The sequence below is a fragment of the Gossypium raimondii genome, chromosome 3 (genome assembly GCF_025698545.1).
Source record: "Gossypium raimondii isolate GPD5lz chromosome 3, ASM2569854v1, whole genome shotgun sequence".
NCBI lineage: Eukaryota > Viridiplantae > Streptophyta > Magnoliopsida > Malvales > Malvaceae > Gossypium > Gossypium raimondii.
This window is the reverse complement of record NC_068567.1, coordinates 49,202,400-49,222,482: the sequence shown is the minus strand read 5'-3', so window position 1 is coordinate 49,222,482 and position 20,083 is coordinate 49,202,400. Positions and strand designations below refer to the sequence as shown.

At 33.2% G+C, this 20,083-nt stretch overlaps 2 protein-coding genes across 2 annotated transcripts; one reads left to right on the top strand and one right to left on the bottom strand.

Moving 5' to 3' along the window:
• The first annotated feature begins 2,647 nt into the window (after positions 1-2,647).
• LOC105794551 (stemmadenine O-acetyltransferase) lies at positions 2,648-4,096 on the top strand. The gene has a single exon (XM_012623788.2). It carries the CDS (start codon positions 2,661-2,663, stop codon positions 3,918-3,920), a length of 1,260 nt encoding a protein of 419 aa, XP_012479242.1. The 5' UTR covers positions 2,648-2,660; the 3' UTR covers positions 3,921-4,096.
• A 14,180-nt stretch (positions 4,097-18,276) lies between these two features.
• On the bottom strand, positions 18,277-19,581 carry LOC105795935 (uncharacterized). The gene is made up of 2 exons (XM_012625584.1): positions 18,651-19,581; positions 18,277-18,482 (listed from the first exon to the last, which is right to left on the bottom strand). Exons 1-2 carry the CDS (start codon positions 19,579-19,581, stop codon positions 18,277-18,279), a joined length of 1,137 nt encoding a protein of 378 aa, XP_012481038.1.
• Positions 19,582-20,083: the final 502 nt, after the last annotated feature.

The window sequence follows — 20,083 nt, the reverse complement described above, 5'->3', positions numbered from 1 at the left end:
CAATTTATCACAGTCATTTGTTGACAGTGTTCATATTAATCGTTAAGGAAACACAATGGTGACAATGAGAAAAAATAGGATTCTATTGAGTGAACGAATTTAACTCAAAGGAATCAAGGATATCATATGAGGGTAACACACACATGACGAGGTCATTGGATAAAGCAATTGGATGAATTGCTTTCGTAAAGAGTATACAATAAGGAATTTTCGATTATAGTACTTCTTATGGGCTGATTCCATGATTAAGTAATTGTGAATTATCGGAGCTATGCTTCTGGACATAATTGCAATCACTAGAGCCTAATTGTATATGTCTGATTGGTCCCTCTGCTAGATCAATAAAAGCTCGATCGAACTACATTTGAATCAGAAGAAAATTCTACGACTTTGAGAATAATTTAATTGAGTCGATTCGATGTGGAATTAAATTAGATGGTCGTAAGAATTGTTCAATTAGAGAATTTGTTTAAAGAATTTTCTTAAAAATTTAATTTGGAAAATGTATGTGATTTTTGAAAAAATTAATTTTGATCAAGTAAAATTAAATTAATCAAATCAATTAAAATTAATATGATATTTTTAGAAGTTAATTTTCAAGTCAAACAATTGGCTTAATGGGTAATTGAACTTGAAAATTGGATCTGAGATCGTAAATTGAGTCTGGGAGCCCAAAACCAAGATCAAGACTCAAAATCTAGTCGAACCGGGCCCAATATGTGAAATCGGGCCGACGGTCCAACCAGTGGCTAGACTAGATCGGTCGGGTTGTCATTGGCCCTAACTGAACTGACAACAGTCGAACTGGCTTGGGGTGTTATAAGGGTGTCGCACCTGCATCACCAGACACAGAATTTAATTTCAGATTAATTATTATAAAAATAATATTATTTTAATAGTTTAATATTAAATTTAATTTAATACTTAATTAATATTATTTTATTAATTTAATATTAAAATGATTAAATTTAATCATAATTGAACTCTCTAAACTCTCCCTATATAAAGAGGAGTTTTGGGTCATTATTTACACACACTTGAATTCAAGATAAAGTTGTAGAGGAAAAATTCTCTGAAGAGATTATTCTAGAAAATTTTTAAAGATATTTTTTTTTATTTACAACTTGACCCAAGAGTTCAGAGAAATTACAAAATTGTATCACTGATAATTTTTGTCAAAAATTTTCTAATTCGAAGCGAGCCCACACTCGGCAAACGTGAGCTTGAGGATAATGAAGAAGACTATCAGGTCGAAGCGCTCATCCTAGACGAACTGAAAATGTAGAATTTTAATTAAGTGTTTATTACTTTAGATATCACAACCAAGATCTTGTTTTGAAAATTTTTTAAAACTCTATTTTTTCCTAAATTTATTTTCCGTTACGTTTTTCAAACTCGTTTATCCAACATCTTTGCGGGTGGGGGGAGCTCAAAGATTTTCATGGTTTTCGCATGACTAGCTTGGGATTTGGGATCTCTATGCTGGAACACAGGCTTCAGACTCAGTGGTTGCCTGCTCATCGGTTTTGATAGCTGCTTCTCTGGTTTTCCACGGTCGCAGAATCATCTCTTTTGTCTTGTCATCGGCAGCGTCCCTTCAACTTTGATTTTCTCTGGAGGGTTCAGATGACAGCTCGTTTAAGGTTCCAAATTTTGATCTTGTTTTGCTTACGGAGCTGTTTATTCCAGGCTTAATGTATTAAGGCTTTCGTTTTATTTTTTTGGCTTGTCTCGTTTGTTTTGGACTGGTTGCTGTTATGTTTTGTTTTATCTATCAAACTCAGTTTGTTTTCAAAAGAAAAAATCCCCGAGGTAATATAAAATTCCCAGCTTACTTCTCGCGGGAGCTCTTCAGAAAGTCAAAACATTTTACCTAAATAATCATAAATATTAATATTTTAAAGGTATCAAATAAAACACGACATAACCTATCCATGTCGGAGACTCGGCATTCGACATCAACAGTAAATTCCCTATAACTTGTTTCACAGAATTGTTGTAAGAGTCTACCTTGGAGTCTTAGCAGGGTTCAAAGTTAATTATTATATTACACGAACATTTTGTTTTAGGGTTACGCATTCGTGTAAGATATTGTTTAAATATTTTAATATTTCTTTTATTCTGAAAATTAACATAAAAAATTTATTATATATCCACCCACATCCAACACGTATGGATGTTTATTTCAAAGATTATTTATGGTAATATACAAGCTTAAAAGTTCAATTGGTTTAAATTGTTAATTCAACAATGACCAAATAAAACGGAAAAAAAATTAAAAATCTAGAAAATTAATAACTTTTTAGGAATAAGTGAATATTTTGTTTATGATAATTTTTTCAATTTGGTTCTTAATTTTTTTCATATTAGTCTCTAAACTTGACAATTATATTTTTACGTGATGATGTGACACAATATTAAAGTATCATAGATCATAATTAAGAAAAAATTCAAATTTCAAGATTATTAGAAAAGTTGGTAAACTTTAAAATTAATAGAGATTTAAAAAAAATTAGAAACTAAATTGAAAAAATTATTAAGTTGAAGAGTAAATGTTGCTTTATTTTTATTTTTAACAATATCATGTTATCATGTCTATATAAGTGTAGTAGTGAGCAGTAGGCAACATGTACCATTCACGATCAAAAACAGCCTAAAACATGAAGCCTGAGGTTGAAGTAATATTGGAAGAGATAATCAAGCCATCTTCTCCGACTCCTCAACAATTTCGCCATTACCAACTCTCCTCACTTGATCAACAAATACCACCAGTTTATAACCATCTGGTCTTGTTCTACCCCGCCACAACCAATGCCCAAACCTACAACTTTAAGCTGTCGGTATCCCAGGCCCTAACCCACTTCTATCCCCTAGCGGGACGCATCAAAAACAACTCCATTGTCGACTGCAATGACGAGGGGATTCCCTTTAAAGAAGCCCAAGTCAAGTGCCGGCTTTCAGATTTTTTACACGATCCACTCCCTCAACAACTCAACAAATTGTACCCTTTTCCTCTCGATGATGCTGCGGAGTTGCCCATGGGGATCCAATTCAACACTTTCCTTTGTGGTGGAATCGGGATTGGTGTGTGTGTTTCACATAAAATCGGCGATGCTTTATCCTTTTTTACGTTTTTGAATTCGTGGGCAGCCATTGCTCGTGGGGACACGAAGAACGTGGTCTTGCCTGAGTTGGTATCGGCCAAGCTTTTTCCCCCGCGGAACGTATCAGTGCCTGAACCAGTAATGGAAAAAAGTGAAAAGAATATAGCGACGAAGAGGTTGGTGTTCAGTGCTTCTAAAATAGAGGAAATCAGAGCGAAATACGCTGTCGATCATGAAATCCGCCCTTCACGTATTGAGGCCTTGTCTGCTTTCATATGGAGCCGCTTCATTGCTTCCACTAAGGAAAAACCAAGCCCTAATGGATTCTACGTGATTTTTCATACAGTTAATATACGTACAAAATTTGAGCCCCCGCTGTCAGCTCAGTCTTTTGGGAACATTTTTCGACTTGCCGTAACAGTTCCTTCCCTGGACAATGGAAAAGATGATGGGTCTAAACTTGTTAGCCAAATAAGGGACTCCATTAGAAAAATCGACAAAGAATACGTGAGGAAACTTCAGGCTGGTGAGGATTTATTCGAGTCAACCAACCAAGGGGATGAAAAGGGAGAGACGATCCCTTTAGTTTTCACTAGTTTATGCAGGTTTCCACTATACGAAGCTGATTTTGGTTGGGGAAAACCAGTATGGATCGGTTCTGCAAGCTTGAGCGCCAAGAATCTGGTTGTCTTCATGGATACTGCAACTGGTGATGGCATAGAAGCTTGGATTAATCTAAAGGAGGAAGACGTGGCTAAATTTGGAAGTGATGAAGAATTGCTTGCAACATTCAAAAGCACTGTTGTTTGGGAATGATAGCTACCACAGTTGTCAGAGTTTTAGGTTGCTTTCCATATAATTTGATTAAGGAATAAAGATTATCTGGTCCTACACCTGTTGTGAAATATTTGTATTTGATGATATAATAGTTATTATACACTTTAAAATTAATTTAGTCTATGGAGATAAGGCCTCTTTTGTATGCCCAATAACCTCTAGTTATGTGTGATTGATCTTGATTTTGTACTAGAGATTAGATTTTGAACTGCTGGAGTTTTTCACCTGTTAAGAAAAAGCACTTGCAGTGGATAATGTTCTTCCCACTTACAAACACACACACATATATTATATAATAAATTTATAGGATCAAATTCCTATTATGTGGAACTACTATGAAAATTACGTGCAACATTTTTTATCGGCAAATGGATCGTTTTTATTGTGGGATTGTCTGCTGTAATTAAAAATTTATTTCGATATATGCACAAATAATTAAAATTTTAATTATTGATGCAATAAAAATATTTTAATTATTCAAACAAACATATAATGTTTACTTTTATATTTTAAAATAGATAAATTATTATTAAAATTAAAAAAATACACTAATCAAATCAATCTTAATATTACTTTCAACACAAATCTATCTTAATACACAATTCTAACAATTTTACTAAAATAAACATGCACTACCAAACCTATCTTAGTAAACATACCCTACAAAAAAAAATAAACATACATAAACTACAAAATTGGCATACACAAATCTAATTTTTCAAAAAAAATACAAATATCTAAACTAACACAATTCTAATTATTTTCAAAGTTAACATATTATTGCAAAAAAAATTTAACACAAAATAATTATACTATTAGAGGACCTTCGCCTGTGGAGAGAGCACCTAAGTGTTTGTAATATAAAAAACCAAAGATGCAAAATAATTAGTACCAACTTTAATACTAAATAAACTTAACAAAAATAGCATGCCTTGATATTAACCTTAATACTAAAAAAACTTTAAAACACCAAATAAACTACTACTACTAAAATATAACTAATTATACTACTAAAAACCTGTAGGTGGCTTGTATTTGTTTTTTCGTCTAATAAATGAATCTGCGGGGATTTGGTCTTTATAATAATGAAAATAAGATAATATTAATATTAATATTTTAAACAATAGATTAAAAAAATAAAGCTAGATTTTGGGTATTGAAACTTAGACCCGTAATTGACAGGTCACATCAGTGGCAGGTCTAATGGCATCAGAATGGACCTCATAAGAAAAAATTAAATTGTTTAAAAAAATGTATAGGGACTAGTTTTAACAAATGAAAAGCATAGAGAAACTAAGTTAAAAGAAATGGAGAAGGGAGGAAAACAAAGAGAGAAACAGAAGAAAATGGAAAATAAAGAAAAAAAAAAGGAAAGTTAAAAGAACATAAAAGGAAAAAATTAAATTGCTAAAAACGAAAAAATATAGGGATTAATTGTATAAATTAACCTAAAATTTTTGTTTGAAATGATGATTTAACGTGTCACGTCAGTTTACCGTTACACCGTTAACGGCAATTAATGACTCAATAACTAAAATATTACAACGCGATAACAAAAGTGACAAAACGTAACATTTTAAATATAAGTGACTAAAATGTAACTTGACGTAAATAAAATTGACTATTTTAATAGTTTACCAAAAAAATTGTTAAATAAGGATGTTATGAAGTTAAAAATCTATGGAAAAGGAATAAGCTTTTGGCATTGACCAAATCAGCCATTAAAAGCTTATTGAACTATGAAACATGACATGATAAAACATTACATTGCATCTAATGCTCTATGATGTGCTTAAAGCCTGCCAATGGACCCCAACTCCACCTACTTGTGAGAACTAAAACTATAAAAATTATTTTGGTCCGATTTATGCAATGGGAGGAGTCAGCAGCAATTTTAAAGAAACGAGATTTTTGAGTTCTTGTTGTTCTAATTGTGTGTGAATTTTTCTTACATAATAATGAATTTAAAAAATATTTTTATGGTTTCGAAAATGTTGTAAAAGGATGAAATTGAATATTTTAACTATAGTTCAAAGGTCAAATTATAGATTAACCCTTCAATTAACATTCCACATCATCATTTAACAGATAAAAATTAACGCAGGGGCTAATTTGCACATTTCATAATATATATAAGGACTATTTTATTTATTTTTTTAGTAGAGAGGCCGAAATGTAATCTACACCTAAATACAAGGGCTTTCCTAATACTTTTACCCAATTTCTTCCCATCATCACACCCAGATCTTTCTCTCTATTTTTTTTCTTTTTACATTTTTCCTCCATTTTTTGAGTTTTTTTAACTTCTTTTATTTCTTTCCTTTTTTGTTTTTTTTTTCTTTTTGGTGATAAAGAAGAAGAAGAAAAAAATACTACATTACATAATTCAAACCCCTTAGTAGGGATGTTTCGAAAACTTGCAACCCTTGACTATTCATGTGACCCAATTTGGCCAGCCTGTTAGTTTCCTGGTTCTCTTCTCTAGGGATATGGCACATACTCCAATGTTGGATCCGTGAAAACAATTGAAGAATTCTCTTAATCAAAGCCAATTGGATCCACCTGTGGGACTCTCCTGTATGGCATTAGCCACTTCAAGACTATTAGTTTGAATCTGCACATTGTTGTATCCTCGATCAATCACAATGCCTAAGCCATTTACGATTCCCTACAATTCAGCCTCGAACATTGAACAGCTCCCCAAGAATCTATTGAAACCCAAGATCCACTACCCACTTCGGTCACGCACAATTCCCCCTGTTGTAGCAAAGCCATCCTCAGATCTAACAGAACCATCAGTATTCAAGTAAACTCTATTCCCAGACAAGTTTGAGCACGAAAGTGTAACACCCTGATCCCGAATACAGAGTACTCGAATACTGAGGCGCTACATCAAGTCACAAGAGTAACCTACCAAAATATTCAAATAATTTTAAAACATTGAAATACATTTTATATAAGAGAAAATACCATACATAATTATACTGAAAATAGTAATAAAAGTAGTTACACAAAATATGTGGAGCTCCAATATCATCGTATATCAAAATAGTCAAAATAACAAAAATGATAAATGAGTTACAGAATACAATGCCCACTAATAGATAAGGTACTGTACTCTGAATACGTGATGCTAGGTGTCTCTCGTCGATAATGTTCCTCGGACACAAACAAAAGTCTACAAATCTAAACATTAAGACAATTCGAAGGTTGAGCTTTACAAGCTCAGTGGTACACAACAAATCTACCATACTTCAAACAATTCATAAGTATAAGCATGCAAATCAAATGTATACATAGAAACATGACATGAGTATCGAATAATTAAATCATGAGTCATTAAATCTACATAACCAAATCGCTTGCATATCAAACTTGTCAAACTTGTTAGATTGCACATACTGTTCAAATAATCAGGTATCTAGATAGTCCCGCGCCACTCATGGCCGCTAGTCAAATAATCTCGGGTGTCCGTAGGGTTATCTCGAGTGCCAATCATGGCTGCTAGTTAGGTTAGAGCCCGAAGGCTAAGCGCAAACAAAGCATCAAACATATAATCACAAAAATACAACCATGACATTCAAGTCTCATACTCGTTTCAACTTGCTTATCATTACAGCTAAAATATTAACTAATGAGATGTGACTGTCTGCTACCTTGACATTCTGACTTTTTCTCATTCAAAAATTAATAACTCTTAATATAAAATTCTAAATTGAGCACCGTTTGTTTTAAACGAAACTAGACTTTTGTATAGTTATAGAGATATAAGGCTCACTTCATATTTTATCTTGTGAATTTTTTGGTGATTTTTCAAATTCACTGCTAAATCTGTTTTATAGAAATTATGCTACTAGATTTTTATGCCCTTTCAACACTCAAAATTCATATCTTCTAAAATACAAACTGAAATCAATCTTTGTTTTTTTTAAACAAAACTAGACTGACTCACGGTTACAACGTTGTATAGATCACTTTTTAATTATTTTTACAAAATTTATGGTGAATTTTTAAACTTACTGCTCATGTAATAATTTGTTTCTGGCATATTTCACAATTAAGTTTTTAGCTTCATTTTAAATCATCCAAACATGATTTCCACCCAAAGACATATAACATGTATGCATTATCACACAAGCATCATATTTATGATTTATCAAGAAGGATAGGAGAGTCAGAGGGTATCACCTTGATGGAACAACACCAACAAAGTTTCTTGCCTAGCTCTCCACCACTTTGCCTTTACCCTTAGCTTTAGAAGATTCACCACCCTCTTTAACTAATAACCATGTAACATACAAGATTTCCCACAAAAAAAATAAGAGTTGATAGGATGTAAAAGTGCATAATTTAAATAAATAAATAAATAAATATGAGAATTGGTAGAGACTTCCTCAAACTCAAACCATTCCAAACACCTAAAAACTCCACCTTCATCCTTGATGAACATAGATATTTTTTTTCTTCCATGGAACTTAAAAAAAAAACTAGATTAAGACCCTTACCTTCTTTGAGATTTGGAGGATGAAAAAAAATGGTGAAAACTCATTCAAATCTCTCTGCCTCTACATGACTTGCTAAGAAAAAATAGATGGAGAAAAGAAGAAGAAGAAAATGAAGAAATGTAAAAGGAAAAAAAAAACAATAGGGTGATTATAATTGTCGAAAACAATTTTAAATTTTGAAAAATGGGGATCGACTTTTGAAAATAAAATGAGAGTCGCCACCGATCTTTTATTAAGGTGTGACTGGTTCACCATTAAAATGACTTTTTGGTCTACGAATTTCGAGAAAATAGGTTTGGGAGTCGGTTACGCACGAGGAAGGGTTAGCACCCTCGTGACGCCCAAAATTGGTACCGAATTGATTGTTTAATGTCTTAGTGTCGAAACTTTGAAAAGATTCTAAAATACGATCCTTTGAAGTTTAAATTTGAATAAACCAATTTGAATGGTAAGACGTACTTCCTTTGAAGAAATAAATTGTCACACTCAATGAGTTAGGGTGCGACAACTCAATTGTCAAAATTAGGTATGTCTTTTTAATTTTTAAATTTCAAAATTCATGCATCTTGAGGAGATTGTTCGGTCATTTAAGTCAAATGAGAAATCAAAATCCAGTAAGTTAGGTTTCGATTTCTCGTGGTTCTTAAACGCCAAACATTGCCTTTATTTTAAAATCAGGATAACAGAATGTCACATCCAATAAGTTAGGATCCGGCATTTTGAAATCCTAAATGCTTAGTTTTAAAATTGTATGATTTTAATAAAATAAGCACATGGCTACCTAAGTTCATCGAGAAAAATTGGAACCCAGTAAGTTAGGGCACAATTCTCTCAAGAATTATAAACGCTAGGCCTTTTTTAATATGAAATAGGATGATGAAAGTAAAATTTTTAAAAGAAATATGTAATGTAAAAGATAAATGATAATTCAAACTTAGACTAAGAAGTGACCAAATATGCAGTAAATAAATACAAATAAAGTAACAATAATGATTTTATTCACATTACACATGAACTTAAAATAAACTTGACATAAAATGATAATAACATTATAGAACAATATTTTAAAATGAATTCGTAACAACTAACCTATATTTATTAATTTACAAGTAGTACGCATAAGATGAAAATTCAATATAAATAATGACAAGTAATATAATATGTAGAAGTTGAAATATATAAAATATAGATGAAGATATTTAAAAAAATTATATACATGTATACGATAATATCATGCTAAAAATATTTTTATATAAAAATATAATGAGTGAAATTAAAGAAGAACATATTATGGAATGAAAATATTAAAGAATCTACGTGACATAACGAATTTACATAGAAAATGATTAATCTAAATAATAATGAATACATAACAATACATAATACAAGATAAATTTTAAAATAATATTATATTAGATTTCTTTTAAAAACGTGTGATAAACTAAAATAATAATTTAGAACAAATATATCACATCTTAGAATTATGTTAACACTTAAAAACAATGTCAAACGAATGCTAAAATATACTATAAATAAATTTAAAATAGATATTAATCCAATTTGCAATTATACTATTAAAACTAAATTTGAATTGAAACTCAATTTAAAATTCAAAAATAATAATAATAAGAGGTTTTGATATCGTAAAAACAATAAACATTTACAAATTAAATGAAATACTAAAAAAGAATAATAAAAAAACAATTGAATTAAGACTGCAGCATTCAAAGGACTAAATTTACAATCAATCCAAAACTAAGGACCAAAAGAACAATTAAACACGCAACTTCAAAAGTTCAAATCCAGAGGACAAAAACGCCATCGTTTGATCTTGGACCAAAATGAAATCAGAATAAAAGATGTGGTATAATTTTAAAAAAAATAAAAGAAATCGGATTGAAACAATATAAAACAAAGGAGGACCTGTTGCATAAATAGACCCTTAAACAAAACTGCGCGGATCCCTCCCCGGGTCGGGTCACCGCGCTGGTGCTAGCGTCATACGATGCCGTTTTGAGACCACCGGTCCCGGCCTCAAACGACGCTGTTTATATTTGGATCTAAGTGAATACAGAATTAAATACGAGGTATAAATTACAAATCAAAAACAGAAGTCAAATCATAATTTCATTAAACACGGAAGGACTCATTAAGTAAATAAACCAAACGATCCATAGTGCGCGGATCCTTCCCGGATCGGGTCACCGTTTGGATCGGGTCTTCAAAACGGCACCATTTCAATGCCATTACATTGGCTCTGAACGGTGATGTTTTAAGTCCTGCGTTTAAAACTAAAAAACCCTAAACTGCCGTTTACATTAAATCAAAACATAAACTTAAAAGACTCTGCGCCGTTCTGCGCTCCTCAGGTATGCGAACAGCCTCTGATTTCAACCTATTCTCCGATGACAACGGAGAAGGCCGAAATCCCACCACCAGGTATGATTTTTTCTTTTCTTTTTAGTTTCTCTGTTAACTATCGATTAATGAACACAAAAATCAGAAAAAGGGAAGAGAAGTAATGAAACTAATAACCAGCAAAATGAAGAAGAAAATAAACCCAGAAAATCACCTTTCAGTATTTCGTTCTTTATTATATTCGAATATGTCCCTCTTTACAGTGTTTGTATTGGATTTTTATAGCCAAAATACAGAAAGAAAAAATAAATCAAAAGAAAACTAAAAGAAATCCCCAAAAATCCCCTTTGTTGTCCCTTTTTTGTCATTTTTTTGCTGCTCCTTTCGTGTGTGCGCTTGTTTGTTTGCTGCGCAGGTACGACGTACGGAGGCCAGCTGTGACATGGAGGGGACGTGTGGCGGATATGGAGGGTACGGAGGGGCACGTGAAAGCAGAGGCGCGTGCGGGGAGCGGCTCAAAGGCGTGGTTCGTGCGAGGGCAGTGCCTGTTTGCGGCGCTGGGGTTTGCCCTAGGGTTTCAACTTCTGATTTTGCATCGTTGGGCCAGTAATTGGTTATTGGGCTAGATTTTGTAATTTGGGTTGCTATGGTGTATTGGGTTAGTGATCTGGGCCAAATTTTGTAGTCTGGACTGTACTAATTGGACTTTGAATTTATATTTAGAATTTATTTTTATTTATGCGGGCCCAGGCCAAAACTGGGCCTTACAATAATATAGAGAAAAACAAGGACAAATCTACTTTATCCCATACTTCAATCTACCAAACCATCTTTTCCCATTAATTGGGAGAAAACTTTTATTCAAAAATGGTAAAATCATCATATTAGTCATCCATCTTCCCTCTACTTCACACAAGCTACCCAACATCATTTATTTCTTATAAAAAGGTCCAAAATTCACCCAAATTAATTCCAACAAAACTCAATCCCAAAAGAAATTTATCCATCGCCAACCCAGGTCAAAACTTGACTCGAGAATTTGGGGCTGTTACACAAGGACTCCAGAACGAACTTGTATGCCTCCTACCGGACATCATAAAGTGTTTGGCCCAGCTATAGGAGGCCTTAATAGTGTCATTACTGCTCCAAGACGCACCTTGAAAAATAAATAAGTTACAATTTTTCCATATACACCAGATGAGGATCTCAAATAAACATTGCCAATCAACCTCCCCAAAGCCAAGATCATATTCATTCTGTAAGTTTTAAATGATCCAATCCTATAGATTACCAGAATAAAAGCTAATAAGTCAGTCAGTATGAATTAAAATGTTTCAGATTTCTCTTGTTGAAGGATAGTCCCGAATAGCATGCAACAAATCTTCGATGATATGCTGACAAACCCCACACGTCAAACTATGGCTAATCCCCACCAAATTCTTTCCACGTTAGTGAGCAGCCACTATTTGAAGAACGTTTTTGTTTTTCAAAATCAAATAAAACAACAAAACTAAATTCATTGTAAAAATTTATCGGTCAAAAAACAATAACCCCTATCTTATAGCACAACATTAAAGGCAATTTTGATAATTAATGCAGGTTTTGATCAAATTATATATATTTAAAATTTTATTTAGATTCTATATTTTTGTACTTTAATATATTTTAAAAGAAATCAAATAATGATGTAGTACAATCTTTGAATGGTACGTTATCTCATCGTAATATTATTACAAAAGTTGGACTAAAATATTTGATGGAAATGGGGACCAATCTAAATAAATCAGGACACTTTTATGATGGAAAGAAATTTTAAGAAATTTTATTTATCGCGAGATGATAAAATTATAAATAAATTATACTTGTAATCACTTAATTATGAATATTACAAAATGGTAATTTAATTATTCAATTTTTATTTTTTGTTACTGGCTGTTAAATGATAAAAGGAAAATGACATCACAACTTTTAAAATTGACATAATAGCAACTTTAACCTCAACATTTATGTATTGCATCAATTTAGTATTGATTCTAAAAATTTAACACTCAATATTTACATTTCATCTAAAAGCTACAAAAATCAAATCTATCAACTAAATTTGATCAGTAACATACAAAAATGAAAACACCCAAAAATCAAAGATAATAATTTTCATCTTTTCTCATTCTTTTAAAATTAACGCTCAATGCTACAAATAAAAGTAAGAGTACAAAAAAGACTAAATAACACAATGTGTAAATGTTGAAGGTTAATTTTATGGAGATCTAGACAAAACTGATACAATGTATAAATGTTGAAGGTTAAAATTGCTATTGTGCTAATTTTAAAAGCTACCAAGCTATTTTTCTGTTAATGATTTAACGACTAGTGACAAAAAATGAAAAAATTGAATAGTTGAGTGACTAAAAAAAATTACCATTAGATAGGTGATTACCGATGTAGTTTAACCTCAAATTATATCGGTGAGAGACGATAGAAAGAAAGAGTACTATTGGTCAAAACACTAACACTATTAGACTTTTCTGATAAAACATATGTCGAAACACTTTTTTTGAAATTGACTTTTTATTTAAAAACGAAAAATGGGAGTCGCCACCAATCTTTTTATGAGGTGTGATCGGATCACCTCGTAATTCAATCGTTTTAATAAAAGGTTTGATTTATTAAAACAATGTTTTTCGGTCTACAAAAATCCAGAAGATAGGTTCGGGAGTCAGTTACGCACAAGGAAGGATTAGCACCCTCGTTACGCCCAAAATTGGTACGTAATTGATTACTTGACGTCTTTAGTGTCGAAAATTGAAAATTTGAAGAGAATTTAAAATACAATCCCTTATTAAGACATTACTTAACTAAATTAGTTTTCACGAAAAGGGGCTTATTTCAAGTTAATCAAGAAGAAAGGATCATGTCCCGTAAGTTAGGACACAACACTTTAAATCCTCGAAAACGAGAATAAACGCCATTTGATGATCATTTAAATCTCATTTTTTTATTTAAAAGTAGATATTCGATTATCTCGATTTTAGAAAGAAGTCATATTCTGTAAGTTAGGAACACGACTTTTCTAATTCCGAAAATAATGAACATTGCCACGATTTAAAAATTTTACCTTTTTTATGCATCGTACCAAAACAAACATAACATTTGAAATAACGTGTATTTAATTTATCCGGGTATAGTACAGAAATGAGTAAATGTATTTGAACACGGTTCGTGATATGATTGCAACCATGATAAAATTAAATGGAAGTATATATACAAAAAAATAGGGGTATACGGAAAATAAAGATGTTATGCTAGTAAATGGCAAGTGCGATACCAATTTGTAGTAATAATAACATGATAATAATACGCATAATAAAATATGAACGATATAATAATAACAATAACACGAATAATAAATGTGCAAGTAAAACGTAAACAATCTAATTTTGAAAATATATAAGAACATAATAAATAAATAATAACGATAATAAAGGCAAATGAAAAAGAGATAAAATAAATAAAATGAAAATGCACAATAAATACAAAAACAAACCATTTTTAAATAAAAGGAAATAATTAGTAAATAAATAAAATAAATAAATAAAATGAAATAAAAAGTAATACATAAAATAAATAACCTAGACAGGTCGAAATTAAATAAATAAGGATTACATTGACATTGAAATGAAATTAAAAGTCTAAATTATAATAAAATAAGTGCATAAATATAAGAAGGATTAAATTGAAACTTAAGTAAAATTTTAGGGAGAAATTAGGATAAAAATAAAATAACAGACTAAAATGTAACACATGAAAAAAGATAGGGACCAAAGGGGAAAATATTCTATGTCCTAAACCGCATCATTCCATAAGGGACGAAAATGAAACAAAACCAAAATTAAATGGTAAAATTTAAAAAAAGGAAAAAAAATGAAATAGAATTGGATTGAAAAACAGTTAAAAAATGGAAGGACCAAAACGGCAATTAGAATCCCCCGCTAAAAAACACGTGGATCCTTGCCAGGGTCGGGTTGGATCTCGGGTTGGTCTCCAAGAAGACTCGTTTTGGGGCATTTCAGACCATCCAAAAACGGCGTCGTTTAGCGAGCCTATTTAAGTCAATTTTTTTTTCAAAAAATTCATTTCAGCCTATATTTTAAAAAAGATTTAACAAACGTTCTTTTCTCTCAAGGCCTTCTTCGACCGGCCTTGGCTTTGGCAAGTCACTGCCGCGACGGCCATCAGTCACCGACGACTGCTCCGCCGTCCATAGTGGCTGAAAAACCTAAACACCTCATTTTTGGTCTTTCAGCTCCTAGAATCCAGATCTGGGGTTAGTGCTCACCGGAGACTTTTCGATGGCCGCAAAAAATACGAAGGGCGCTTCAGTTTTTTATGGTAAAATATCGAACGCCAAGTAAGTTTTTATTTTATTTTTTTATATATAGGTAATAACAGATTTAAAAAAAAGGAAAAATAAATAAAAGATCACCTTTGATTTTTTTAATTGTTTTTTTTTATTTTGATTTCTATTTCCAAAAAAAAACCCCAATACAATCTATTCTCTGGCTTTTATAGCCATTTAACACTTGTTTAAAATACATATATTTTTTATTTTGTCACTGTTCTTGCGTCTGCTTCTACTGTTCCTGTCTTTTCCATTTTTTCTTTGCAGGTAGTAGTTGGTGATGGTGGCAGAGGAGTTGGTGCGGCGCTGACATGGGGGAAGTGGGGAGCGGCAGGTAGGGTTTCTATTCCCTCTTTTTTTTTTTGCTGAAAATTGTTTAGGTTTTAGGCTTGTTGGGCCACTAGGGTTTTTTGTTTAATTTGGGCTTTGTAATTGTAAAATTGGGCCTGATAGACTTTGCACTGTTATTATTATTATTATTTGGTTGTTGTTTAGGGCCCGGGCAATATTAGGCCCTTACAACTGCCCCTCTTTGCTCGTTGTCGTGTAACGAGAATGAAACAAAGACTTTTAAGAAGGACCAATTTTGTCCGGTCTCGCCAAATCTCGACCTTTTTGGTGTTTCACTTTTTCAAGTAACTTCATTCTAACCCACTGCAACTTTTGAGGTATAAGATTTGTTGCTTCAATCTACTCCACTGAAACTTCAGAGGTATAGGGTTTGTTGCTTCAATCTGCTCCACTACAACTTCAAGGAGATAAGATCCGTTCCACTGCAACTTCAGGGAAATAAGATTCGCATCTTCAATTTGCTCCATTGTAACTTTAGGGAGATAAGATTTGTAACTTGTACCTTAATCTGTTTCACTACAACTTCAGGGAAATAAAATTCGTATATTTAATCTACTCCACTGCAACTTCAGGGTGATAATGTTTGTAACTTGTAGCTTTAATATGTTCCACTGCAACTTCAGAGAAATAAGATTGGTATCTTCAATCTGCTCCACTGCAACTTCAGGGAGATAAGATTCATTATCTTCAATCTGCTTCACTGCAACTTCAGGGAGATAAAATTTATAGCTTCAATCTACTCTACTACAATTTCAGATAGATAAGATTCACTATATTCAATCTGCTCCACTGCAACTTCAGGGAGATAAAATTTGTGGCTTTAATCTACTCCACTGCAACTTCAGGGAGATAAGATTTGTGGCTTTAATCTGCTCCACTGCAACTTCAAAGAGATAAGATTTGTAGCTTGTCTTCAATCTACTCCACTACAATTTCAGGGGGAGAAGATTTGTTTATTTTTAACTTACTTCACTACAACTTCAAGGAGATAAGGTTTATAGCTTTAATCTGCTCTACTGCAACTTCAGAGAGATAAGATTTGCTATCTCTGATCTAATCCACTGTAACTTCAGGGAGATAAGATCTATAACTTCAATCTACCCCATTACAACTTCAGAAAGATAAGATTTGTAATTTGTAGCTTTAATCTGTTCCACTGCAACTTTAGGGAGATAAGACTTGTAAATTCAACCTGTTCCACTGCAACTTCAGGATGATAAGATTCGCCATAATGACTTCAATCCATCTCACTGCAACTTCAAGGGTATGAGATTTGTTGTTTCATTGATCTATTACACCGTTTTCTGGGGAACATGACCTTTGATTTTTTTTATTAGCTTATATTTATACTAAGCAATTAGGATGTTATTATCAGAATGAATCAAATTCTCCTAACTAGATGTGTATGCATGATGAATGCAGAATGTCATTTTTCGAGAATGATCCCTTTTTAATGCTTGGGTTGACATTGCTCGTTGTTCATTAAGGTTTTATCACTGACGTATTACGCTGCCTTCTTGCTCAACTAGTATCTTTGAAAAGAAACCGAAAAAAATAATCGCAATTTGGGCTATTCTTCCCCACATGCTTCCAACTCTTAAATTTGGTTAGTCCTGGCCAATGGTCCTATTTCAGGTTCTTGTACTGTTTAGGAAACTTTTCAGAGCAATATGCAAAACCCTTTTTATGAAAGTATTATTAGCCTATTAATCGTTATTTCAACGCAAAATTCTTGAAAAAGATCATAATGATGGACAAAACTGAAATTTATCAGGAACAGAATTTGAGAAGAATAAATTAATCAAAGAAAGTAAGCATTGCTTAAATACAAAATGAGTAAGAAGAAATAGGTGCGCCAAATATCGTAGCATGAGCTTCTTTGCCCAAATTTCTTGAGGACCATTTTGAGTTTAACATGTGTTTAGGGAATCTAGAGTACTTTGTTGATGCCCCAAGATGTAGCATCTCTTCTTCTTGTTAATTCGGAGAAAGCAAGACTACTGCATGCCTCATCCTTAATCAAAATTTGAATTACCCTTTCACGGGTTTTCAATTCAAAACCCCTTTGGTCTCAATGCGCTCTTTTACAAGTTTTCGCCTTGGCCTCTCCCTTTTTTTTAGGTGAAGTACTTCTTGACTGAGTCTGAATTCACTGGATTAAGTAGGTTCTTGCCATCCATCTCGGTCAATATCAATGCTCCTCTAGAAAAGGTATTCTTTACCACATAAGATCCTTGGCATCTATTTTCCTCTGAACTCCTTTTGTATGGGAATGATCTTCTTCAATACTAAGTCCCCCTCATGGAATTTTCTGGGGCAAACCATTTTGTTGTAAGCTCGTATGACTCATTTTTGGTACATTTGACCATGACGGATAGCTTTCAACCTCTTCTCTTCAATCAAATTTAACTGATCATATTGGGATTGAACCCATTCTGATTCATCCAACTTCAACTCTGACAAGATTCGAAGGGAAGAAATCTCAACTTCGATGGGTAAAACTACTTTCATTCCATAAACCAATGAGAAAGGAGTTGCCTCGGAAGAAGTCTTGACCGATGTTTGATAAGCATGAAGAGCAATTAGTAACTTTTCATGCCAGTCTCTATAAGTCTCAGTCATTTTTCCTACAATCCTCTTGATATTCTTATTAGCTGCCTCAACTGCACCATTCATTTTTGGGCGATATGGTGACGAGTTGTGGTGTTTAATTTTGAACTGACTACGGACCTCTACTATCGTGCTGTTGTTCAAATTGATCTTTTCTGGCATGCCATACCGACATATGATCTCCTTCTTTGTCCGATATGATCTTTTCTGGCATGCCATACCGACATATGATCTCTTTCTTTAAGAACTTGCCAACTGACGACTTTGTAACATTAGCGTATGAAGCAACCTTTACCCACTTGGTGAAGTAATCAATGACTACAAAGATGAATTGATGCCCGTTAGAAGCTTTTGGCGAGATCGGCTCAATGACATCCATGCCCCACATAGAGAAAGGCCATGAAGAAGTCATAACATGAAGAGGTGAAGGAGGCACATGAATCTTATCCCCATAAATTTGGCACTTACTGCACTTCTTGGCATAACTGATGCAATCCCCTTCCATTTTGAACCAATAATACCTGAATCTTATGATTTGATTGGCCATCGTAAACCCATTAGCATGTGTTCCGCAGACACCCTCATGTACTTCCTCTAAGATTTTCTTAGCCTTGACAGCGTCTATACATCTTAGTAGCACCTGATCCTTTCTTCTTTTGTATAGGATCTCCCCATCTAAGACGGAATCACTGGCTAGCCTTCTCAACGTTTTTTTATCATTCTCAGTTGCTTGGTCAGGATATTCACGATTTTTTACATACCGCAATATGTCATGGTACCAAGGTTTCACATCCTTTTGTTTGTTCACCTTGACCATGGAAGCTAAAGTTGCTAGGGCGTCAGCCATCTGATTTTCTTCTCGCGGGAGGTAGCAGAAGGTGATATCATCAAACTTTTTAATTAATTCAAGGACCAAGCTTCTATAATCAATCAACTTGGGATCTCTTGTCTCCCATTCACCTTTAAGTTGATATATCACTAGCGCAGAATCCCCATATACCTCTAGTATTTTGATCTTGTGTTCTATGGTTGCACGGATACCCATGATGCATGTTTCGTATTCTATCATGTTATTTGTGTAATCAAAATCCAATTTACTTGTAAAGAGATAATGATATCCATTTGGGGATACCAAGACTTCCCCAATTTTGTTACCCACAGCGTTTAAGGCTCCGTCGAAGTTTAGTTTCCAAGGATGGTTTTCTTGAGAGTCTTCTTCAGTGGTGGCAACATACATTAGATCTTCATTTGGGAAATCAAATTTATAGGGCTCGTAATCCTCTAAAGCTCTACTGGCTATAAAATCTGCTATTGCACTCCCTTTTACAGATTTCTGATTCACATAGACTATATCAAATTTGAAAAGTAGAATTTTCCATCGGACCATCTTTCCATTCAAAGAAGTCAACTCTATCATGTACTTTAGAGGGTCCAGTTTCGGGATAAGCCAAGTTGTGTGGTACAACATGTACTGTCTCAGTTTTCGAGTTGTCCAGATTAAGGCACAACACAATTTTTCAATTGGTCAGTACCTTGTTTCACATTCAGTGAACTTCTTATTGATGTAGTATATCTCCCTTTCTTTCCTCTTGACTCATCGTGTTGGCCAAGCACACATCCCATAGATTTCTCAAATACTGCCGAATACAGTATAGTGGCTTATCTGGACTAGGTGGCGTCAGTACTTGGGCATTGGACAGGTATTGCTTAACCTTGTCAAAATTTTTCTGGCATTCATCATCCCATACACCTGGATTGTGTTTCTTGAGAAGACGGAATATGGGGTCACATTTCTTGGTTAGTTGTAAAATGAACCGGGCAATGTAATTTAGTCTTCCTAGAAAACCTAGGACTTCTTTTTGATTTCGTGGTAGAGATAAATCCTGTATAGCTTTGACTTTATCCGGATCGATTTCGAT

Excerpts from the sequence above, each read along its gene's own strand:
- LOC105794551 (XM_012623788.2), top strand. The coding sequence starts at position 2,661 with ATGAAGCCTGAGGTTGAAGTAATATTGGAAGAGATAATCAAGCCATCT.
- LOC105795935 (XM_012625584.1), bottom strand. The coding sequence starts at position 19,581 with ATGATAGAGTTGACTTCTTTGAATGGAAAGATGGTCCGATGGAAAATT. Across the intron at positions 18,483-18,650 it reads AATGGAAGGGGATTGCATCA|TCATTGATTACTTCACCAAG; the intron begins GTTATGCCAAGA and ends TCATCTTTGTAG.